The sequence below is a fragment of the Chelonoidis abingdonii genome, chromosome 3 (genome assembly GCF_003597395.2).
Source record: "Chelonoidis abingdonii isolate Lonesome George chromosome 3, CheloAbing_2.0, whole genome shotgun sequence".
NCBI lineage: Eukaryota > Metazoa > Chordata > Testudines > Testudinidae > Chelonoidis > Chelonoidis abingdonii.
The window spans coordinates 31,120,362-31,145,691 of record NC_133771.1 but is presented as its reverse complement, the minus strand read 5'-3'; the positions used below and the strand labels follow the sequence as shown (position 1 = coordinate 31,145,691).

General features: G+C 42.3%; 1 protein-coding gene across 1 annotated transcript; it reads right to left on the bottom strand.

Annotated features, from left to right (window-relative positions):
- Positions 1 to 26: 26 nt before the first annotated feature.
- Positions 27 to 23,955, bottom strand: PDIA6 (protein disulfide isomerase family A member 6). Its single transcript, XM_032783345.2, has 13 exons — positions 23,769 to 23,955; positions 17,627 to 17,768; positions 15,670 to 15,727; positions 14,895 to 15,021; positions 14,177 to 14,283; positions 11,008 to 11,144; positions 10,351 to 10,465; positions 8,962 to 9,102; positions 7,279 to 7,363; positions 7,116 to 7,188; positions 5,481 to 5,639; positions 3,114 to 3,210; positions 27 to 1,876 (listed from the first exon to the last, which is right to left on the bottom strand). Exons 1-13 carry the CDS (start codon positions 23,800 to 23,802, stop codon positions 1,808 to 1,810), a joined length of 1,344 nt encoding a protein of 447 aa, XP_032639236.1. The 5' UTR covers positions 23,803 to 23,955; the 3' UTR covers positions 27 to 1,807.
- Between the last annotated feature and the right edge of the window lie 1,375 nt (positions 23,956 to 25,330).

Sequence of the window (25,330 nt, the reverse complement as noted above, 5' to 3'; positions counted from 1 at the left end):
TGGTTAGAAAACAATTCACAAGCAGGTGGATTTTATTTATTTATTTTGTAAGTTACAAAGAGGGGATCATCATCTTTACTGGAATTTAAAATAAAATCAAAAGTTAGGAGTCTGGTGGTTAGTGGATTAACTAGCAGTGTACCATCAGGTTTTGGCAACAGATTTGTTCTTCAGCTCTAGTTTCAGATGTTACTAATCCAACAGAAAGTGAGGAAATCCTGCTCTTAACCTTAAAACCAGACAGGGTAAAATTTTCAAAGGCTCCAAGTGCCTAAAAGTCACTTTTGAAAACACAACTTTAGAGCCTAAGGGCTTGTCTACATTTAAAATGCAGCAGCAGCACAGCTATACTGATGCAGCTGTGCCACTGCAGCACTTAGTGGAGACACAATCTCTGCTGACAGGAGAGCTTTTCCCATCAGCATAAGTACTCCACCTCCCTGGGATTTTTATCCCAGATCCTTTAGTTAGAATTTAATTATTGAAGGCCAGCATGAAATCATCACTCAGAGCTGGTAAATTCCATCAACCTGTCAGTGTGAAAGACGCTTTAAAGACAATATTGGGTTGGGGTAGATTTGTAAAATTACTATTGTGAAAAGGAGCTTTCAGCTATGCCATCTCCATATCTCACACAGGTCAGTACCATGTATAGTAACTTTGCTAGACATTGATACAATAGGGGACCAGCCATAGAATAATTTAATACCTTTGGCCTTAAATTTTTATAATATTGATTTTACGAACAGCAATAATTATACCAAACACCAAAATGTAACCACCCCTGGGGTGAAACAGTAAGTATTTTAACAGTGTAAGATGGGAAGCAAAGAATAACAGATCCAGTGGAAAATGCAGAGGAAATTTAAGAAGGCAGTACATAATCACTCAAGTTGGAATTTGGCCAGGATGCTGGAGATAACACCTGGATTCCATTCAAGAGACCAATCAGTATCAGTTTTAGGCCTCTCTCCAGAGAGAGGAAGCTGCTACAGCAGCACATTGACCCTTCACACTCTGGGGGGGGGTCACTGGCTCACCACCAACTCAGAGGAAAATGCCACTTTCTGAAATCAGCAGCACTTTTCACCAGCCTGCATTTTCCCTAGAGATCTCCCATTCAAGCAGCGACCCAGCTATCAGATGACAAGATCACCATTTGAGGTGATATGTTGTTTCTAAGAAACTGAAAATCCCTGAAAATAGGAGGAAAGACTAGAAAGAGCATTTTAAACCACAATTGTCTGGTCTAATCTTCAGGCAAAGACTGTCAATAAGTTTTATAATGGCAGGGTAGTTTAAGAGTCTTACAGCACCATTCCTTATGATATACACTGTTCACTTTGCAACAGTCATCTGAACCTGACAGCTTTAATTGTGTGCAAGTTTGTTGCTCTGTACAAGACTAATACTTTGTCAAAAATATCTTGTTTTATTCTTTAATTGAAACAGAAGCTGGTTAAGTTCCATCTGAATGAAAAAAATTTACATTTAAAACTGGTTACAGTAACATCCCCCAGAAACATTCAAAGAGCACACACTCTATGGACAAAATAAAAACCAAGATGTTGTAATCAAAGATCAGTGTTGTCCTCAAAATATTTGTTACACAGAATACAATCAAATTTACTGGTTACAACAATTCATAGAATTTTTGCAATGTTTTCTTGAGAGGCATACAGTTCACTGTCGCAGTGCTGCAGAGAGCTGGCCCAGTGCTACTTCTCTGTAAAAAGGCCACTGAAATATCCATTTGATTGTGAACAGTGTTCCAAACCCTCCCAAGAAAAGAAACTTCCTGAAGATCTCACAATTCGTCTTTATCCCAGTCGTCAAGATCCACATCACTGAGATCAATGTCATCTTCAACTGGAAGCTGTGGAACCACAAGCAGAGTTTCTGAATGCCAGTGCTTGTAATGCTGATCTAATATGGGACTTGAAAAATCAATGCCCTGCTGAGGATGACAGAAGTGTCTTCCAAAATAAGATTAAGTTTGGATGTACAGAGAGCTGAACAGCACTTCAGTGGAAAAAGTTGATGCTCACATGACTGAAAGACCCTTAGTGCATTTCAACATAAGCCCCAGGGCCACTTAACTGAGCTTGGGACCGGTACAATACATGTTTCTTGGGGTGCTTTCTACCAGGGAATTTAGTTGGAACTTGTGCGGCATTGCCAAGTTTTTATTAAAACAGCCACACCACCAATTCTTTGGCTCCTCCCCACCTTTTTAAAAAACAAAAACAGACTTTTGCCACTGAACCCTATATAATCAAGGATTTACTGCATGCCTCAATTATCAATGAAAACTGTGTAGTTAAGTCCCATGCAAGTGAAACTTTTGAGTTTCAAGTCACTATGCTGCAGGGTCAAGGCCCATCTAAGTTTCATGTGCTATAATGTAGTCACCCCTTTAGTTCACACACTACAGTTCCCTCATTACCACATGTTGGCAATAAATTTTAATTTCAAACCATTGAGGCTGAAACACATACTATTGACTAGGACATAAGACATTAACAAGGCAGAGTATAACTGTCCATGACGTCAGATAACTAGCTATCTGGTAGGCCTGGTTAGGTTTCCTATTCTTTAAATCAGAGGTTCTCAAACAGGGGGGTCAGGACCCCTCAGGGGGATATGAGAGGTTATTACATGGGGGGTCATGAGCTGTCAGCCTCCACCCCAAACCTCGCTTTGCCTCCAGCATTTATAACGGTGTTAAATATATAAAAAAAAGTGTTTTTAATGTATGGGGAGAGGGGGTGTCACACTCAGAGGCTTGCTGCGTGAAAGGGGTCATCAGTACAAAAATCTGAGAACCCCTGGCTTAAATCCTGTTGTCTCTGTAACTAGGAGAGTCAATAGAGGTTTAGTTTAGAGAATCAGCATTACGGTATTACCTTGCTATTCTTTATTACCAAGTGGCTATGGAGGTAAGTTTAAAAAGTAGCACTCTGAATACTTTGTGAGGGAAACTACTACGTGTTTCACTTGCTCTCAAAATCCCTATTCCCAGAGTATGTCCACCCTGGTTCAGTTCCTCTGTCCAGTATTTCCTTTTTAACCTAACAAGGTGTTCACGCACCCAGCGAAGTGGTGCCTCTTACCTCACCATCTTTGCCATCCCACGGCTCCACTGTGTTAATTTTAGGGAAACCACCACCACCTACTGGTGCAGTAGATCCACGACCAAAGGAGAGTTCCCTGGGAGAGAGGATAAAAAAGAAAAAAAAGATAAACATTTAAGAAGTTTCCAATCTCATCCACCTTAAACACATTGTATTACTTTGTATACATTTAATAGGGAACTAGGTGTGCTACTGGATGTTTAGCTTGAGTGGATCCCAATTCCAAAATATTAAACAACTCTAATCTGAGCTTCATAGATCATTAGAGAATGGTAAAAACTTTGAAGAGGACAAGAGTAATTTTTAGGGAGATTCAAAGATAAACACTAAGAAACAAACTTGAAACTATTCAACCCATAAACAGGGGAGATTGTGTTTTTAAACACAACTATTGCCAAGTCCCCAAGCATCACAAGTTGACAAATGCAGCAGCATGACTGGTCAGCTTCTAAGCACCTTTTAATAATGGATTACCTAGTTGCGCCACACACAGTAAAGATGAGACAAGCCCAAAGTCATTAGCTGGTTTACATGTTCTAGTTTCTGACAACGTTGTTTTTACTTTAAGATGGAGAGTAACATTATTTTGCCATCCTGGACTGGGCACTTAGTTGCCAACTGCAGAAGTTCATCTCCTTCAAGTCAGAAGCCTAAATCTTTATCAGTTACAGAGTGACTCAGAGCGTGAACCACTTCTGCATTCATCTCAACCTGCCCTGCTAATTCAGTCTGCAGAACAAGAGCAAGCATTATTCCTTTCACTATTTTTTTCCATGGTAAATTCACACTTATTCTGAGGTTGCCCTTCATTATCTTGTCAAAGTCTATGTTTTCCTGCTCCTTGAAGCCTCTGAGGAAGCTTCGTTTTCCTGATTTCAGTTGACAGGCTTCCTATCACATTACATAAAGTCATCAGTGTTACAGCACCATGCTCGGCTTGCACTATGAGAGCTAACTAGAGCTACTGTGACTTATACACAGAACACCTGAGCTGAAATGTTAATGTCATCTTCTACTTTGCACATCCTTCTCTTTGGTAAGGTAACACCAATCTTTAATTATACAGCCCATGGTACTGTGGGATATCTGTCCTAGGAAGATTGTCCTGTAGCATCACTATTCACAGCTCCTGCAGAGGTCTCACTAAAGTTGTTTTAAAACATGCAAGAACTTGAGAAATGACAGACATTTGTCACAGCAGTGCTGACCATCAGCATATGGACATTTCCTGGGATGCTTTTTGAGGATATTTCTTTTGTATTTAGTAGGCCTCAAATTTCACGGGATAAACTTAAATATTTCTCCTTCAAGGAAAAAAATTCTGGTAGATCCCAACCCAAAACTAAATGGAAAACCCACTAAATCAGTCTAATAAACTTGGTTTAGACTGACACCTCCACAATGATTTTTTACACCCTTGTAAGTATGTACATTATGCAGCAGATTCTGTTCTGTGCCACTGTCACAGAGGAGTGCTAGGGTTAACAGTGTGTCCACTGGTTTGAAAGAATACTCTTATGAACTCACTGGTGTTGGCAGTTGTTGGATTTTCCAAGGAGTTATTTCAACAAATCCCTTAACTCAGCTGCTCTCAACCAATGGATTCATGCCAGTAAACTTCACGCGACTTCCTGATTCACTGAAGCTACCCAGAGCGCATAATCACGAGGTGAAGTACTCTGGATTAAAATGAACTTCTAATATTGGTGAAGTCACTGGCCCAGGATGTCACAGGTGCAAAACCCACTTTTTCTGAAGTGGTAGTTAGAACTGTCCATGCTTAGTGCATGCCCAATCTGGTGGAGGGAGGAAGAGTGGTGGCTGGGAGAGACATGGAGCACAGAAATCCACACTGATGTTTTTGCTTCTCAGTGCATTTCTAATACGGAGGGAAAATGGTGATGGTGCAGACCTACCTTCAGATACTGGGTAAAGGAAAATTCCGCACTGGACTTGAATTATTAGCACAGTCTCGGTCTGCCATGCTAGCTACTTTGATTATTTGGCAACTTACAGTTTAAGGGCTCAGTCTGATCCTGCAAATCCTCTGCAGGATCAGGCTCTTATTTTCTGACACTCTTCCCTAGCCCTACATTTTAGTTAAAAAAAAAAAAAAAAGGCCAACCAAAAAAAACAAAACAAAAACAAAAACCCACCCCGCAGCAACTAGTAACCGTATTTCCAGAGCTCCACACTCCTGAATGAATTTACACTGGATGCCAATGTACACTGTACAATGTGTTCTGTCTCCACAGACCCAGAGACTCAGTTAAATGAACAGTTTAAATTACTTAAAAATAAAAAAATAAAATAAAAAAAAAAAAGGACAAAAAAGACAGTTTGTACCTGAGAAACTCATTAATCCCCTGTTCACTGAAAGATCCTTTCAGGAGGGCAAATTTCATCTTCCGTGCATTAACTGCTGCCATAGCTGGGTACCCAAATCCTCCGATTCCCAATGAGTTTTCAAGCTCAGACTGAGCTCCAGCCTCTGTCCACAGCCACCTTAAAAAAAAAGAACCTCGATGACAATACTGTATTATTGCTTTTACACCAGTTTTTGGCAGGTCTGCTTTTTCATTAGCAAAAACATCCTTGGCCTTTGTAGCGTTGTTCGCAATGCTGCACAGATAAGCCTATAAAGTTTAAGGAAGATTCCAAAGTTTTAGATCAGTAGCATCATAGCAACAGTGTCTGCACTATTAACGGAGAATCTCATTTCTCTCCAGTCTCTTGCTATTCAAGTCAGTAAGGCCTAGCCGTGATGTGCAATCATGCTCTGTGTGAGGAAAACCTTTCAATCTTCAGCAATGACTTCTAGCCCAAGATCCCAAAGGAGGCCCAGCCACTGAAGGTCTGTACCATAGAAGTGGCTATAAACAGATGCTCCTACAAGACAGGAACCATGTTACTGAACCAATGCTTAAGCACAGTTAAACAGCTACAGACTTGCTCTATTTCAACAGATTTCTGTGCTTTAACCTAAGCAGGTAAGTCTTACAGTGGGCTAAGTCGCATACCTAAACAAGAAAAACTGGAGCCTTAAATCACACCTGAGGCAGGTTGCTCAGCAGAGAAAGGGGGCATGATGCACTCCCCAGTTGGCTAATGCAGTTTCTCTTGCCCCTAACTAGTCCTCCAGGGAAAGTGAAGTATTAGACCAGTCAGGAGTTGATAGGGTCTCAGGACTCCCCTCAAGTCTGTCGTGCCACCCCCTCTCCCTCCTATAGCCTCTTTTTCAGCATCTGCCATGTCAGAATGCTCCCCCACACTTCCTGTGATGCCCAGCAACCTGGAGTCCACAGCTAACACTAAGGCATCACCCTCCTTAGCAGACCTCTCCCTGGCTGGTGGGAAAGGAAAAACACACTGGCTCAACCCAGGATGGAGGGAGAGGGAGAGAAGGAGAAAGAAAATGCCAGCTGGCCCACAGTGGGAACGCGAGGCAAGGCATTAACAGAGCCTGCACTTCTGAAATATAATCAGACACAACAACAGACAGAAACTAGCCTACCAAAGTAAGGCTCCAAAGAAACCAGACTCATTTTACAGCTTAAATATTGCTTTCAACGTTCAGACCTAGGAGGTATGTTTGATCTAATCTCAATGTTTAGATGGTATTAGCCTTAAGTAGTCAAAATGCACATTTGAAAGCAAGGTGAAAAAAGGATTAAATCCAGTTGATTTTTTTTTTAAACAGGATCTGTTTAAAAAAAAACCATGTTGACAAGAGGTATCCACTGACTTATTCACAGGGCTTTTTGTTTTACCATGCTCGTAGCTTATCTGCAATATAGCACGTTCAGATGCAAGGCTGTGCCCATCTCTGCAAGGTATCTAAGTATTTCTATAGAAAAACAGACACGGGATCTTACGGAATAGAGGGTAACTACCTCTCCGAATCTAACGTGGACATCTGATGTCCTCCATATCCCACACCCCGTTTTCAAGAGAAGTGGTCAAGCCAGAAATTACACTTACCCCCACATTTTCTTTTTGTATTTGTCTGCCATTTTTAACATGACTTCCAAGTAGGAATTTCTACCTGCAGCTCCTGTTTGCCAGACAGAATTTTAACAAGTTAAGGCAGGTCGATTTTTTTCTTAAGTGACATTATAAAGAAAAATGCTTCCTTTTATTTTACCTGTATCAAGAATATGGGGCAACACAGCAATGACACAGAGCTGGTGGGCATCACAGGTACTCTTCACAACATTTTCATCAATAATCTGGGAGAATGAAACAAGAAATCACAGATTATAAAAAGCCACAGTACTCAGGTGATTAACAGTGCTGGGTGCCATAGCCTTAAACTTAGTCCTACCTGAAGAGACAACTGCTTTGAGTGAGAAAGAAAACTACTTTTCCCCATGGCAACATGCCAGAAGAGACACTGGGAACCTCCCTCTAGTCTACTAGCAGGATGCTCATCTGAAACACCATGCCCAAACCTATGCATATTCCCACCCATACTGTTGATGCTGCATATTCAGATGTGAGGGGAGATCAAATGGAGATTCAGTTGATAAGGAATAAAGTTTTAAATAGCCTGTCAGCGGGCTAATGATAAAAGACAGTGAAGTGGTTACCAGCAACATGTGGAAACAAGGGGGGCGGTGCAGCAGACAGAAACTCCATGGTAAGAATTCCACTGAACTGAAAACAGTTAGGGTGACTTCTGTGCCTCTGGTGGAGCCAACCCCACTGGGGATGCTGCTAAATCTTCCCTCCCAAGAGGGACTTCGAGTCTTGAGGCTCATTAGACAGACATACTGTGGTCTGTCAACAACAAAAAAGGCCTAGTCCAACCCTGCCAATCTCCAGGGGGTGAGAGCGGTGCGTGCACATTATAATTTTGTCAGCCACTAAGACACCATGAATTGGGGGGAGGAGGGGAGAGAAGGGGGGCAGTGTGATGCCAGGCTAGGTAACTATTACTTCTGAACAACAGTTTATTTCCTGTGAAATGGATCAAATTGCACCCAAGTGATGCAGGCACCCAACCCTGGTAAAACCTGTATGTGTGTCAGATTACATGAACTGTTAATGGTGCTGCAATGTTAATATTCTCCATATGTACCCTAAACACATTGCTACAATGTGCAGCTCAGTAGAAGTTTGCCCAGTAGTGTCATTAGCCTCTGTGATGTCAGTTTTTGTTTAAATGGGAAAGTTATTCAATTGACTGGTCCTTCACTTCAGTGCACAGATTTTATCACAGGCTAAGGCACAAGGTTTGTGGGAGCTCCTTGTTAGAATAATGGCAGCACAACACACTACATAACAGGAGTCAATTTTTGCTTCCAAGTCAGTGGTTCAAATCCAGTCCATGTCAATCAAATCTAGAAGCTACCAACTGTAGGCTGCTGTTAGACTAAGTGACATGAGTGTGGTTTCCACCCAGTTCTTAGTGTACAGGTGGTCTGCATGACAAAGCCACCACCAGAGTCTCTGCAGGTTTCAGTGGAAATGGAATCTAAAAACTTTCATGTCACCCCCTCTCTTCAAATGAGGATTTAGATACATTAGCAAGATAGCTCGTATTGCTGCTACATTCACAGTATCTATTCCATGGATCAAGGTCTTCAACATTCAGGACTGTCAGTCCAGTTTCTTTAATGAGCAGTACTATTCATGGTAAAAGATGTAAAGCTACACCATGGACTGGGTTGCGATTCTTGGATCAAAAGTACCCAAAGATAGTTCTGCTCATGCACCACTTTGGTAATTTTCTTCACCATCACTATTTTTCTTAAAAATAACTGCAGGGCCCAAGAGACAGGATGGAAAAGTGCTCAGAGAAGTTAAGTTTGCCGAGCAGGGATACCTCCAGAAGCTCAGGTGGTGGGGCACTTTCAGAAAAAAGATCCAGAGCTCGAGCAACTATATCAGATCTTGTTCTTCCACCATCATAATCAACAGGGTCTTCCCCTTTCTGAAAGATCTTGATTGTGGGAAATCCACGGATCTGCAATAAAACATGTAAGTTATTAGTTCAAATTAACAAGAATGTTAGTGGTTTCAAGAGTACCACCACGCTGCGCTCTAGATAAAGAGGGAGAGTTTTGCATCAAGACAGGGGATCTCCACTTTACATCACAGGGCTACACCCTCAGCCGAAACATTTTAAAGGCAAGTTAGTTATTCCTCGTCTATGTTACAAGTTAAAATTGTGTCAGTCAATACATGTTAAAAACACTATCAGACACTGTAGTATCAGTGTCTGCGGTGCATCAAGGGTTCAAGTTTTGACACCAGATCTCCCTAAAACCATGGATTTAAATATCAGCAAGGCCAGCTTTATCCTTCATGCCTCTGAAGGGAAAGGTGAAGATCCACTGAGTTTATTAGGGGAGAGGAGGAGCCCTGTTAAGAACTGTGGCCACCTCTACATCACATGGACCTTAAAAAGCAACTTGTTTTTAATAAGAGTTTGTTCAAGTACCTTCACTGATTGTCAACGGATTATCAGTTACAGTTGAATTTCAGTGAGATTGAATTCACCCTTCACCCGCACACTACTCAATGGTGCTTTTTCTTTCTACCTTCTTAAACTATTTTAGTATTAGTGAGATATGGAAGGACACGTAAAACTTTTAAAAATCAGGCCCTTAGGAGCCAAGTGGGTTTTTCAAAAGCAACTACACACCTCACACCCATTGAAATCAATGAGTTATGTGCCTAGGTGCCTCTGAAAACCTCACTAGGTGCCTAAATACCTTTAAAAATCAGGACAAACTTCTTTCTGGGGGACAGAGACACAATGAAGCAACAAGTTCTGAGCCTGCTGTCTCACTACATCTGTATAGCTATCATGACACCTTTGGAATTCTTTCAGCTGGAGATACCGGCTGCACTCAGACTCATGTACAAAACCCGCCAGTCTTACAGAGGTGGTACACACTTCAGGATGGCACTTAGTGAACTGCTATAGGGCGCAGTTATGCCAGACCTCATGGAAGCAAATTGCAGGAATCGTAAAAATACTTTCTCAGTGGCAATGTCTATAGTTATTCCACCTTCTCTCAGCGTTCAGGAAAAGCACTAATTTCTCCATGAATTGCTCAAGTCCCTTTAATACTTTTAGTTCTTAGTACTAAGAAATATTAGGAAGTGCTGAGGTAAGAGAGTTCTTCTGGTAATACCTGGGAACGTGACCTATTAGAGATGTTGCAAACACAGGGAGGGAATTTTCAAGCCTGTAGAGCACACTCACCCCATACCGGCTGGCTAACATCTGATTCACTGTAGCATCTACAGCCGCCAGTTTTACTTTTCCCTTGGTTTGTTCTTTCACTTCTGCAGCAGCAGCTGCCCATTCTGGCTCCAGACTGGAAAGCAACATAATGCCAATTACTAATAGTAAAAATTGGCATTTTAGAGGCAAGTTAGTGAAACCACAACCCACAGCCTATACCTGGAGGACTGCGTTTTCTCCAGAGTAGGAGCAGCTCTGGAAAAGGACTCAAGGACTACATGGAATATCTCAGGACATCTCAAATTCTGGGATTAGAAGACTCTCCTAACATAAGAAATTTTCAAAGGGCCTGTTCTTGTTCCCACTGGTGGTAGCGGAAATTCTGCCAGGGATTTCAAATAAAGCAGGATTGGGTCCAACAAAAGCAAAATTAAAACATGCGCGCGCACGGGGTGGGGGAGGGGGAGAGGGGCAGGCAAAGAAGGGGGAAATGGACACAGGTTCCCTGGTAAATCCTGGAGTGGGCAAGTTAAAGAGTAACTTGCACCATTGTAAAGGCCCACTTCCAATAAAGCAAGAGAGCCAGGGTCCCAATTCACAAAATAACCCTGTTTACATACATTGTAGATGACAAGCGAGTACCAATTTTAAATGATTGCCAACAGCTTTACTTACTTTTTGCAGTGTCCACACCATGGGGCATAAAACTCTACCAGCCAAACGTCATCACTATTCACAACATTCTTATCAAAGCTGTCGTCAGTCAGTTCAATCACATCCTTCTTATCCCTGCCTCCACTTTCTTGGCTACTCTGTAGGTCAAAAATAAAACCTCTTAAGCTGGGGGAACTTTTTTGCATTGCTCCCTCACATAACCACACCACAGCAGCCCCAGATGTGATCACCTACACACTTCTTTGCAAAATTAGAACAGGTTTATCAGAAATATCCAAGGTTAGACAATCTGAGTTTCCCACGCTAGAGCTATCCATGTCAATAACACCCAGAGCGCATATAGATTGCCACTAACTCCTAAGACCTATGAGAAGCAACTCTATCGTCTCTGGAAAGAACAGAACTCTGATCTTCATGGCTCAAGACCTTTTGGTGCACTTTTAGAAAGAAGACTCACAGGCAGAATATAAAGGGACACAGTCAGCTTAAAAAAAGTGACCACAAAAAAAGTTCTAATCCACTTTGGTAGGTTAAATATAAAATTTCAGGAGGTTCCTAAATCAGTTAGGTGTAAAGTCATATTTTCAGAAGTGACTTAGGCACATAGAGGAGCCCAAATCCTGTTGAAAATCAATGATCTTCAGTCACTTTTGAAAATGGGAGCTGGGTACCAAGGGTTTTTGACAACATTGCCCTATGATTTTTTTGAGAGTTCTTGTTTTTCACGGTTTTGTTTACATTTTCTCATTCATTCTCTGCAGCACTTAATGCTAAGCAGCTGGTCTCGTTCCTAGTTATGTTTTGCTTTCTGGCTCTTACATTAATTTAACTAACTACTGTGAGGTCCTCAGATGGAATGTGCCCCAAAATTGCAAACACTAATGAACTTAGCCTTAATACAACTCTGAGGAAGGGATGAAGGAACCCCATTTAACACATGGAGAAACAGACAAAGATTGAAGGCCAAGTCACCCCTTCCACAGATCTCTCTTGCACTAGTGCTTAGAAACACGACAACCCTCCACATGCAGGGCTTGTCCACACTTACATTTGATAGCGCTCTAACTTGCTGGCTCAGAAGTGTGAAAAATCAGCCCCCAGAGCGCAGCAAGTTTGAGCACTTTAAAGCGCTAGTGTGGACAGGCTGGGAGCAAGCTATTCCCCTTATGGAGGTGGATTACCAGGAGCGTTGGGAGAGCTCTCTCCCAGCGCTCACGCATGACCGCACTCACACTTCGCAGCACTTTGAAGTTTCTAGTGTAGACGTAGTCGCAGTTACTCATCTCTTTGGGACAGCAGGACTTCTCTCCTCATGGAGGGGACTGCAGGTCCTGCTGTCATGAGGCCATTGTGCACAGTGATGCACTGAGCACTCCAGAGATTTGCACATCTGCTGCAGGCAGGAACTAATGCATTACTGCAGGCCAGCAGTGGAGCAGCTCGCCATTCACTGGCACAGCCAGTAGCAAAGAAAGAAATGGGAGATTCCAGATGATGGCTGGGTTTAGGGACATGCTGGAGGCTCCATGGAAGGAAATACTAGCAGGATCACTACCATATTACACGGTACATTTCCAGAGAGTCAGAGGATGCTTCAGAGTGGCCCAAACCCAGCTCCTCCCCTCACCTGCCCAGCTAAGTCCTCTCAGAACCCAAAGAGCATCAAACCTGCAGAAGGGCTTATAGCAAGAGTGGCTGTTGCTGTTAGGCTTATTTCCCCCACCATCCAGGCCTTTCTGCTTGCCAGTTTTGGCTGGAATTTGCCCAAGTCTCCTCCCCTCTAGCCATGCATTCTGACAGGACAGTTTGGTTCAAAATGACTTGGCCAAGGTCACAGAGAAAGCCTTACAGCAGAGCCAAGAACAGAACCTAATGCTCCCATGTCCTGGACCTGAGGAGGCTCCTGTGGCACCTCACCAGGGCACTGGTGAAGTATCTGAGTTGCACAAAGCTGTTTTCACTGATGTAAAGTTGGTTTTATGAAACGTGGATGTTCAGATTAGGTTCTGCAAACCTTCAGGGAGATGCATGTAAAACCTAAATTTCCTGACAACGTCCCTCTAGTCTATACACATTCAGTTAAGGATTCAGAATCTCCAAGTGTCTGAGTTTCTTTTTAAAAAAAATTTTAGTCCACCGTTAACCTAATGACATTTATATTCAAATCACTATGTAATGCTTTAGCCAAGCTACTCCCACTGACTGCAGTGGATGTGTCAAGCTAAAGAACCAGGCCACTTATAAAATATTGATCACATTTTTGATGATTGCCATCAGCATTTAACTTGCTTGAGTTATTAATTACTCTGTATTATAATACTTATCATTAGTACATTGTGGAGATGAAAAAGTCAGCTAATACCTAAAAATTCCACTTCTACAAGTCAACAGCTGAAACAAATTTTTTCTTTTTTTTTTTTTTTTTTTACTGTTAGGAAAAAAAGTTCCTTCAAGTTGAATTATGGAATCTCTAAAAGGCTTATAGTATCAGAGGGGTAGCCATGTTAGTGTGGATCTGTAAAAGCAGCAGAGAATCCTGTGGCACCTTATAGACTAACAGACGTTTTGGAGCGTGAGCTTTCGTGGGTGAATACCCACTTCGTCACCCACGAAAGCTCACGCTCCAAAACGTCCGTTAGTCTAAAAGGTGCCACAGGATTCTCTGCTGCCTTTAAAAGGCTTATAGGCATCCTAAATAGTTACTGTAACCTGGCTGTTTTCTAAACTATGTGATTCACTTTATCTTACCTTATGGGTATGTCTACACAGCAAGCAGAAATGTGCAGCAGCAAGTCTCAGAGCCTGGGTCAACAGCACTGAAGTTACAGCACTAAAAATAGCTGTACAGACATTCAGGCTTGTGCTCTGAAGCCTATCTCCCTCCCTAGGCTTTCTGGTTGCCATGCAGACATATCCTAAGAATGAGTCTTGTGGCTTTTCTGGGAGTGCTGCCAAACAGCCCAAAAGAGATCATCTTCTGTCAGTCAGATTAACCAATACCCCAAGTTCTTTCACACACTTTGCAAGTGTCATACCAGCATGAACACAGAAAGTGATCCAATGCACCCTCAAGTGCTACACAGATCTTGGAGCACAAGTCTCTGATTTGCTGCAGAAGACATGAAAACTTATCAATAAAAATAATGCATTATCCATTCCTGAGATCTACCTGCTTTCCAGAACTATATCCTCCACTTCTGCCACTAAGACGATCCTTTACCAGTGACCGAAGAGCACTTAAAGCAGCATCAACAATCGCGTCACTTGTTCTGCCACCTGTGACACAGTAGAATAAAGAGGTAAAAGGGCTGAACTGTAAAATCATATTAGCACCTTATTTAACAATCTTAGATTCAAGGCCCAGTCCTGCTCCTGTTGGTTCAGTGGGCACAGGATTGCCCCTTACTGACATTTTGTGTATGTTGGGAGTCAACTAACGTGGGCACTAAGGTTGCTCAAGTGTATTTCCTTACAAATGCTAAAAAGCAAGGAAGTTACATGCAAGGCAATATTGACATTGAATACAATACTCCACAAGCAATAGGTCACTACCACCATGAGAGCATACGAATACCCTCTCTAATAAACCCTCATCCTCAGCCTCTCCCCCCCAAAAGAGGGGGTCCTAGGCTGCACCCCCTCCTCCCCCAAGATTTAATCAGGGGTATATAGTATAAGTCATGGACAGCTCACGGGCTGTGAATTTTTGTTTACTGCCCATGAGCCGTCCATGACTTTCACTAAAAACACCTGTGAATAAAACAGCCTTACAGATTAAAGATAGCAGATATGGAATAAGCAAATTTACAATTTTTTTTTTTATCTATCACACCAATCATATCACACGAGACAAGATAGACATACGACACACGAAAGACAACACTTACCCTGGTAATCTTCTGCTTTGTTCTTGTTGGATCCAAATATCTTGATAGTTGGAAATCCTCGAACACCATACTGACCACCTAGGGACTGATGCTTATCTGCATCAACTGCACCGACTTTCACAACACCCTATTTAAATGTTAAATAGCTTCCATTGTAATTTAATGCATTTGACAGCAGGAGCCAAAATGGTCAGGTGGAAAGAACCAGCGAGTAATTTACCAGGGAAGTTTGGGGCCATAGCAGCCTAGTAGTAGGGAATGGGAGAGACAAAGTCATCAATTAATGTTTTTTGTTTAAAAAAAAAAAAAAAAAAACTCGTAGAATGAATTTGCTATTTATTCTACGCTCAACAGATCACTGCATTGTCACATTTTCCATACTGAAACAAATGCCAGTATGCAGCAGTTTACAGAGCTATTTCCACACATCCAATCTGTGCTAGTTCTCAGATCTAAAAGAATTCAGAGGATTGGGGGCGGGGGGGACGGGGAGTATTGCTCAGCCAAAAATCTGGATTATAAATACGTAAACCATAGATTTCGATTCCATAAGAGCCTTCCAAAGCAGTAATGGAAGTTCACCAGGAAAAGTAAAAACCCTTGACAGATTATCTAGAAAAACCTGACATTCTGCCTGTTAAAGAATTTTATTTTTCCAGGGCTAGTACAATTTCACTGACCTAAAGTTAGTTACAAGTTTCTAAGAGAGCTGACAAAAGCCAATCTCCCCGCAATTCCAAAGCACTGCATGTATGTGGGGAAAGTTTAAACTTACTTTTAATGCTGTCGCTGCTTTCTTCCATTCAGGAGTTAGTCTTTGACAGTGACCACACCTTTTGGAAAAATAAATTTATTTTCGCTCAAGCTGGTACATATTTCATTTCACAAAATACCTAAGAAATCAATGTAGTTTGAACTCTGCAAGAGTCCAGCATACGAGTGTAATCAATCATTTATTATTTGCAATGGAATTGGGAGTTCTAGCCATGTGAGGGGGAAGAATACCAAATTCTGATATTGTGTCACTGCTGAAATGAAGAGCAAACGTTGCAAAGGATTCTTACCCTGCTGACAACGGTAATCTAAAAACTAGCCTCAAACTGAAATAGTGAGCTCCAACCCAGCAAGAGAACTGTATAGGAACTTGGACTTCCTAGTACTGTTAAGTCTTAAGGAAAGGAGAGGGGAAATCGCAAGGGAAGTTTTTCCAGTGGAGCAGAACACCCAAGCAATCCAGATTGAGGGGTGATAACTGAGTTGTGCAGATCTGCTTAAAAAAAGAAACGAGAGGCATGTCAGAGAAAACTGTAAGAGTATGCACGTGCTCTGGTAAGCTATGGTTTTCAGTAAGCTACTTTTCTGTTTCTGGTGTGTAAAAGACATTTTCTTCTGCAAAGAGCATACACTGAGATCTTGCCATTTTCTTATACTTTCAGTATGCTTTGCCCCAGGCTAACCCTGAAGACTTTCCTTTTTTTGCTGTTTACTTTATGACAGACTATTTAGTTATAATGGATTAGAACCTGGATGTGTTAGGCCAACAATGATTCACCGTTATTAGTACGCTGCTATTACATTTCGTACAGGAGATGAGGGAGCCAAAGCTCTGCCTAGAATAGTAATGCAAGCTAAGCTGGGCAGGTAGGGGGCAAGGGGGATCATACCCACAAATTCAGCCTTATGCCTTCATGGCGGGGTCAGGCTCGGAAAGACAGGACTGAGAGAAACTCTTCATTTAGATCACACCGCTAATCAATTATTTTTTGGGCTGCCAAACAATTAAAAAATTAATTGTGGTTAATCGCAGTTTGAATCGCACTGTTACACAATTATAGAATGTCATTTATTTAAAGATTTTGGGAAGTTTTCTACATTTTCAAATATATTGATTTCAGTTATAACAGAATACAACATGTACAAGGCTCCCTTTAAATTATTTTTATTACAAATATTTGCACTGTAGGAAAAAAACAGAAGAAATAGTATTATTCAATTCACTTCATAGAACTGCTGTAGTGCAATCTCTTTCATGAAAGCACAACTTACAACTGTAAGATTTTTTTACATAACTGCACTCAACTGACACGTAAATATCTTGCAACACCGGCTACATCAGTGCCATATGAACGGCTGTTCTGACTTTCAGCTGTCCTCATAAAATAAGAAGTAGGCAGCATTATCTCCGGTAAACATAAACAAATGTGTCTGTCTTAGATATTGACTGAACAAAAAGTAGGACTGAGTGGATTGTAGGCATAAATATTTATAATAAATTTCAATTGGTATTCTATTAATGTAGTGTGATTAAAACTGCAATTGTGATAAAATTGAGTTAATTTGTTTTGAGTTAATCGCTTGAGTTAACGGCAATTGACAGCCCTAATTATTTTTCTATCTTTACTGAAGTTAGTAATGTAAAAAGATTTGAGCATCTAGGCTGGGATCTAATGCACCTCTTACCAATCCAGACTAATTATTTCCTGCCAAGCTGTTCTATAAACCCTGGTTTATTTTGCTGGCCACAAGGCTACTGAAAGCATTTAAACCCAAGTAAGATCTGTGCTAGAGAGTGAATGGTTGGTCCAGGATTTCTAGTAAGTCGCCTTTTGTATTCCTCCAAGATACGAGGGTGAGCAGGAAGTCCTTTGTTTATAGAAATTAGTCAACCTTCTTACAAGCACACCTGCCAGGACAGCATGTGCTAGGATTCTCTGACTAGCTATGATACTTACCATGGTGCATAGAATTCTACCAGCCATAAACTGTCACTCTGAATGACTTCCTTGTTGAAGTTTGTTGGTGTTAGCTCTATCACATCATCACTGGATGAATACAGACTGTTAGCTGCCAGAAAGAATGTGCAGCTCACAGCTCCTAGAACAAAAAGCAAACCCAAATTATACTCCCATCAAAAGTATCAATGGCCGTACTAGATTCATGGCTGAATCACTCCCCTCCCATCTCCTTTCCCTTTTAGCAGCAGGGAGAAAGAAAGACAGGAACACCAAATCTTCCAGAGGGAGGGAAATTGCAGCAACCCATCTCTCTTCTTGCCACCCTGCAGAAACCTTCCCATGCAAAGATCACGGGTCCAGGACTCCATGGGTTTAGGTAACAGATACTTTCTATACCACCATCTTCCAGTAAACCTACTGGAATTTATGCTGACTCTCCAAACCCCCTCAAAGATTTTTGGCTCACATTTGGAGGCCACAGCAACTACCTGAAGGCCTGGAACAGTACAGACAGGCTAGAACCTCCATGTGCATACCCTGGAAATCTGTGGGATGTCCTCAGGAAAAATGGAGGGTTGGTTGGCCACACCCCTTACCCAAAAACATAATACAAGGACAGCATAGGCAGAAATTCTCAGATCTCTTCCCCACAAGATAACAGGACATGTGTCTTAGTTCAATTATTTCAAGTTACACTGGCTTGGAATCTAAGACTTGCTACATTCAATTTGGAACTAGTACCAAACTGCAGCAGCAGGGGGGGGGGTAGGAAGGAAGGAACTCCTCTGTCCTTATTACTGATGAGTCCTAGCACCTATAGTATTGTTTTGTTTCTCAGGTGGTGGGAGGCAAATCAGCAGTCAGTCTTTGGATCACACCTCCCGGAATAACAAACCTTCTAAAACAGGGATGTAAAAGGTTAGCGGTTAACCTATAAGCATCACTCTTACCTGTTTTGGTTAACGGTTCATGATTAAATTCTGCTGCCCGCTGGAGCCCAGGACTCCACTGCTGCCCCAGGCGCAGGGCTGACAGAGGAGTCCCCGAGCGCGGCGGCGGGTGGTGAAGGCCAGCAACAGAGTCCCTGGGCATGGGGGCCGGGATTGGAATCCCATGTAAAACATGGAGGTGCTGTAGGGGTAGGCAACCTACGGTACGTGTGCCGAAGACAGCACTCAGGCTGATTTTCAGTGGCACTCACACTGCCCAGGTCCTGGCCACCAGTCCGGGGGGCTCTGCATTTTAATTTAATTTTAAATGAAGCTTCTTAAACATTTTAAAAGCCTTATTTACTTTACATATATAACTAAACTATTGTTGTATTATAGACTTATAGAAAGAGACCGTCTAAAAAAGTTAAAATGTATTACTGGCACGTGAAACCTTAAATTAGAGTGAATTTATGAAGATTCGGCACAGCACTTCTGAAAGGTTGCTGACCCCTGGTGTAACCGATAAAGTTTAAATCGGTTACACGGTTCCTTTTTAAACTGCTATTTACAGCCCTACTCTAAAAGGCCCTTTGAACTCTGGAAGATTTTTCATGGTAAAAAGCTGAACAACTCTTTTTGTTGAACTGGAGACGGTGCAGAGAAGAGCCATAAAAATTATTCAAGGGCTGGAAAAAAATGCCCTAAGAATGAGAGACTTAAGGAACTCAATTTGTTTAAACTTATCTAAAGATCAAGAGGGGACATGAATACAATATATTAAGTACCTTCATGAAGACAAAATACCACGTACTAAAAGGTTCTTCAAAATAGTAGAGAAAAACATAAGAACCAATGGCTGGAAGTTAAAGACAGATAAAAATTTGTGATGTGTTTCTAGTTTGAATTTAACAATGAGGGTGATTAGCCATTGGAACAAACTACCAAAGGAAATGTGGATTCTCCATCCCTTGAAGTCTTTAGATGAAGACTGGCTGCCTTTCTGGAATATTTGCCTTAGTGATGATGAAATTCTATGGCCCATATTATAAAGGTGGTCAGAGTAGGTAATAATACCACCTCTTACACAGGACTTTCCATCAGTAGGTCTCAAAGTGCTTTACAATGGAAGTCAGTATCATTATCCCCATTTTACAGATGGGGAAACTAAGCCATGGAGGTAAACAGATTTGCCCATAGTCTCAGACTCAGACCTTATGACCAGAAGGGACCATTGTGATCATCTTCTAGTCTGACCTCCTGCACATAGCAGGCCACAGAACCTCACCCACCCACTCCAGTAGTAGGCCCGTAACCTCTGGCTGAGTTACTTAAATCCTCAAATCTTGATTTACAGACTTCAAGTTACAAAGACACCTTTTACTCTACTTCAGAGCAACAAGTGACCCATGCCCCCTCTGCAGAGGAAGGCGAACCCACCCCCACAATCTCTGCCAATCTGACCTGGAGGAAAGTTCCTGTCCGACCCCAGCAAATCAGTGGCAGTGCTGGGAGTATAGCACAGTTCTCCTGAGTCCCATTCCAGTGATCTCCACTCGACCACACTGCCTCATAATGGTACATTCTAGCCTTAAAATCTATGCGTTTCTTTTGGAGTAAACCTGGACCAGTGTACGTATGTTTATTCATGTTCTAGAGAGTCTCTCTTTCCCTCATCCTCTTCCCCCAGACAAAAGTAGTACTACCCTCCCACAGGTGATCAGCTCACACTAGTGAGCTTCAGGAGTGATACGCAGCCCACATACAATCGCTCATGCAGCATGTCAGGCTGACCTACAGTAACAGCTGCCATTGGGGGTGAGGTAAGGCACTGAGAAAGTGAGAGAGAGAGCCTTACTGCCTGGTACAGCTGCTCTTAAGAGAAAAGGAAAACTTCTCCTCAGAGCTGAATACACTGTATGTACAATTAAAGCAAGACTTTTTTCAAGAAGTAACTCTACATCGCCTAAGAGATTTGTGGCAGAATAAAGTCAAAACTAGAGTTCAATGAATTTTATTCAATAATTTCTGCCATTTTCCCCCTTTCCATAAAGGGATCTTCCAATTTATCAGAAGCTTTTGTTAGTCAGCAAATTGTTCACAGTTCATTATGAAATCTGTCCCAAGTCATTTTCTGTTCCCAGGCTGGAAGACATCGAACTCACCAAAACCGTGATTTGCGACTTTTACAATCACATATGCCATTTGAAATTTGTCTTCAGCAAAAATTCAAGGTTAAAACTCACTTTCACACAAACAGTAATCAAGCCTGGAAGGCTCAAAAGGCATAATACAAAATAAAAGGATCTCCAGCGCTGTCAAATCAAAATTTGCTTTACAATTTGAATGAATTATACAGAAAACAAGAACATCCACAGTTATGACAGAATAGAAATATAAATGCTACATAGAAATCTTCACTCTCATGACAAAAGCCAACTACTGACAGGGCTAAGGAAGAAATTTCCCCTAAGGGCAGATTACTTCACATATCCCTTACTAAGGATTTTTGTATAAGTGATTACTGTGCAGTTCATAAACTGATGCACATGCATGACAGGTAAGAAACTCCACCCTGGCCTTGCACGGTCCTGTTTATTCAGTATTTCTCACTACCTGTGATGTTTGAAGGCAGGGGTTGGCAACCTTTCAGAAATGCTGTGCCGAATCTTCATTTATTCACTCTAATTTAAGGTTTCGCGTGCCAGTAATACATTTTAGCGTTTTTAGAAGGTCTCTTTCTATAAGTCTATAATATATAACTAAACTATTGTTGTATGTAAAGTAAATAAGTCTTTTAAAATGTTTAAAAAGCTTCATTTAAAATTAAATTAAAATGCAGAGCCCCCAGACCGGTTGCCAGGACCTGGGCAGTGCTGAGTGCCACTGAAAATCAGCTTGAGTGCTGCCTTCCGCATGCATGCTATAGGTTGCCTACCCGTTTTAAGGGATCCACACTTGCAAAAGTGTTGGAGGTGTAGGTTGAGTAATGGAGGTGAATAAAAGACCACAAATTTATTTAGTCTCTACCCTTTCTTCTTCCCTCCCATCAACACTATGCTTTCTGATAAAACATTAATGTCTCACACTGGTGTGCAGGATCCCAGTTATGTGTAGCCATGTAAATAAAGCATCAAGACACTCACTGGAGATGTAAAACAGAATTCACTTAATTAGGCCTGGATTTGGGGGGAAGAAGGGGGATATACTGTGGGGCTGTACTACAAAAAACAAACAGATAATCAAGTGTTTTACCACTATGCCTCGTACTGCAAATGCTTCATCATTTTGCAATAGTTTAAAGTGCACACTGTAGACAGCTTTGCTTTCTATGTTAAGAGAGTCATCATCTCAGCACTTATGTTTACTTCCACTATATTTATGTTGCATTTGGATGTCTCTCTTTGGCCATTCCCTCTTATTCATCTTGCATTTCACTTGCCAGTTACTGCACATTTCTATTGGTTTCAAAATGGATTTCCATTTTCCAGTATCACATCTGAATCTGTATTTTGAACCTTCCCACTTAACCATCCATACTGGTTGCCTTCTTGTAATTATTATTATTATTTTGGTTAGGGGGTATTATACATGTATTTTGCTGCTTATGATACATATGCTGAGTCTGAGAAATTTAGTTCTCATTTTTGATTATCTTCCTTTTTTAAAAAAAGTCTCACTTTCTAAACTTGTGTGTCACAATGATTATCCTTCCATGCAAAAACTTACTTACATTGTGGTCACTAGTACTCAGTAGCCTAGCAATCATTAATTCTTCACCTGTATGTTACTTAGGATGATAGCTCCAGAGCACACAAGAGCAAAGACTAACAGTTGCAAGCAATTATTTAAGATGTTAAGAGACACAATTTATCAACATGATTCCATTATGACATGATGCTTCTATGTACAGATAATTGCAGTCTCCCTTACCACCATTTTATTAGATTTAGTTGCTGCTTTGATCTCCCCTCGACGTTATATACTCAACACTTTTTACAATTCAGGAATCCAGTAGCATAACAATGCAGCATATTCTATGATTTGGCCTTTGCATCCCCAATCATGTTACATCTCACAATTTGAACCCTTATCTCCTGGAACGATCATCTTCATGCATGGAGAACAGTCTTCTACACCTCCATTGGAAAGTGTGACTCAACTAAGAATAAGGTTTGCTACAGATGGATACCTTGGTAAGGTTAGAAAATACACAGAGAAGTACCATTTTTAGAATCAGAGTCCAACAGTCCCATGAACTCCCATAGTTGTTCAACGGGAGCCTGGCCGAAGTTAGAACAGAACTAGGCTCCCATAAATGAGAGGTGGAAGGGGCTCACCACTGGCTCATGTAGCCCATTCCCCCAGAAGCAAGTGCGGGATTCTTTCTGGCTATTTGTCAGGACTAATTTTAAAATGTCTTCAGGATCAGGGCTTCTACTTTCAGAGAACATGTTAGTCCCTATCAGCAAAAACAACGAGGAGTCCTTGTACCACCTTAGAGACTAACAAATTTGTTTGCCCAAATAAATGTGTCGGTCTCTAAAGTGCCACAAGGACTTCTCATTGTTTAGGGCTCCTATTGCAGCCTAACAAATCTCCCCATTAGGAGGTTTCTTCCTTGAGCCTGAATCTATGTTCTTTTTCAATTAGTTTCACCCCATTTCCTGGTCACACACTTTCACCCCCACCCACACACTTTTCCCCTCTCAGCTTGTGTCCCAGATACTCAGACCATCGCGCTCCCCCCACTGCAAACCCAACCTGCCTAGACAGCGCTCTGGGCCCCGATGGCCCCTCCCGGGGGCGAGTTGCAGGCGCTGCCCACAGACCAAGCAGGGAAGGCCGGACTCGGCCGCGAGCCCCCCGCTCCTCACAGTGCCCTGAGCCCCAGGACACCCACTCACCCCACCCCTGCGGCCCGGCAGCGCTGGCCCCCAGCCCCGAGAGACAGGGCCCGCCACCCTACGCCCCCAGGGCCCCAGGCAAGGTGGGCTCGTGCCGAGCCAAGGGTCTCACGGCCCCATTCAGAGCAGGGGGCTCGGCCAGCGATGGAGTCTCTGCCCTGCTGGGGCAGCGCCCTACCCTGCCCCTGCTTCCAGCGGAGCCCTCTGACCCCGGCCTCTAGGCCCGCACGACCCCAGGCCACCGCGTGCCGCTCCCTCCCGCGCACGGCACGGCACGGCACGGCCCGCCCGCAGGGCGCCTACCGAGCAAGAGGCGGCTAGTGCCGAACATCCCCATGGTGCTGGGCTGCTCCGGCTCCCCCTGGCAGCCTCCCTCCCCGCAACCGGCCGCTACAATCCGCTTCCCCCTGCCCACGCGGCCCTGCGTTCCTAGCCGTGGCCGCCACTCATTGGTGCTGCCGCGGTTCTCTCATTTGCATAGCCAATAGATGGCGGCCGGGTCATTCCCAGCAGGGGTGAGAGCATTCGGGGGTAGAGCCTAGTGGCTCCCCTGAGCCTATGGCGGGTGGAATCGTGGCTGGGTCTGAGGTTGTAGCCTGGAGGAGTGGGTGGGGTTCCCCGCCGGTGGGGTTCCCCGCCCTCCCTGTTCTCCTCCAGTGGCACTATGTGTGAAAGAAAATGTAGACTCAAATAGAGTAAAAATCTTAAGTGACTCCACATGTTCCACAGAATCTCTATAGATAGTAATTTCATGCTCTAATAAGCTATAACATTAGGGATCTGTTATCGACTACTTGATTGGGGACAGTGATAGGATCAAATGCTAAGGGAGATTACAGAGGCTATCAAAACAAATAACTCAATAATAGTGGGGGATTTCAATTATCCTCGTATTGACTGGGAACATGTTACCTTGGGATGTAATGCAGAGACAAAATTTCTCCATGATTAAAATGACTGCTTCTTGGAACAGCTGGTATGGGAACCCAGATGGGGAGAGGCAATTCTCAATTTAGTCTTGAGTGGAGCACAGGATCTGGTCCAAGAGGTAACTATAACAGAACCGCTTGGAAATAGTGACTATAATGTAATAACTTTTAACATTCTTGTGGTGGGACAAATACCTCAAAAGCCTAACACTGTGGTATTTAACTTCAGAAAGGGGAACTATGCAAAAATGAGGGGGGTTAGTTAAACAGAAATGAAAAGGTACAGTGTCTAGAGTGAAATCCCTGCAAGCTGCATGGATGCTTTTCAAAGACACCATAACAGACGCCCAACTTAAATGTATACCCCAAATTAAAAAATACAGTAAAAGAACTAAAAAAGAGCCACTGTGGCTTAACAACCATGTAAAAGAAGTAGTGGGAGATAAAAAAAAACATCTTTTAAAAAGTAGAAGTCAAATCCTAGTGAGGTAAATAGAAAGGAGCATAAACGCTGCCAAATCAAATGTCAAAATGTAATAAGAAAAGCCAAAAAGAAGTTTGAAAAACAGGTAGTAAAAAACTCTAAAGGTAGTAAAATGTTTTTTAAGTTCATCAGAAGCAGGAAGCCTGCTAAACAACCAGTAGGGCCCTTGGATGATTGAGTTACAAAAGGAGCGCTTAAAGATGATAAAGTCATTATGGAGAAACTAAATGAATTCTTTGCTTCAGTTTTCAAGGCTGAGGATGTTAGGGAGATTCCCAAACCTGAGCCGGCTTTTGTAGGTGACAAATCTGAGGAATTGTCACAGACTGAGGTGTCACTAGAGGAGGTCTTGGAATTAATTGATAAACTTAACAGTGACAAGTCACCGGGACCAGATGGCATTCACCCAAGAGTTCTGAAAGAACTCAAATGTGAAATTGCAGAACTACTAA

Bases quoted from the DNA above. Each gene is read 5' to 3' on its own strand.
- PDIA6 (XM_032783345.2), bottom strand. From the start codon at position 23,802: ATGGGGATGTTCGGCACTAGCCGCCTCTTGCTCG. The intron at 17,769-23,768 runs GTAGGCGCCCTG...TTTTTGTTCTAG, and splicing joins CACTAGCCGCCTCTTGCTCG to GAGCTGTGAGCTGCACATTC. The intron at 11,145-14,176 runs GTAGATCTCAGG...TTTGACCTACAG, and splicing joins GATATAGTTCTGGAAAGCAG to AGTAGCCAAGAAAGTGGAGG.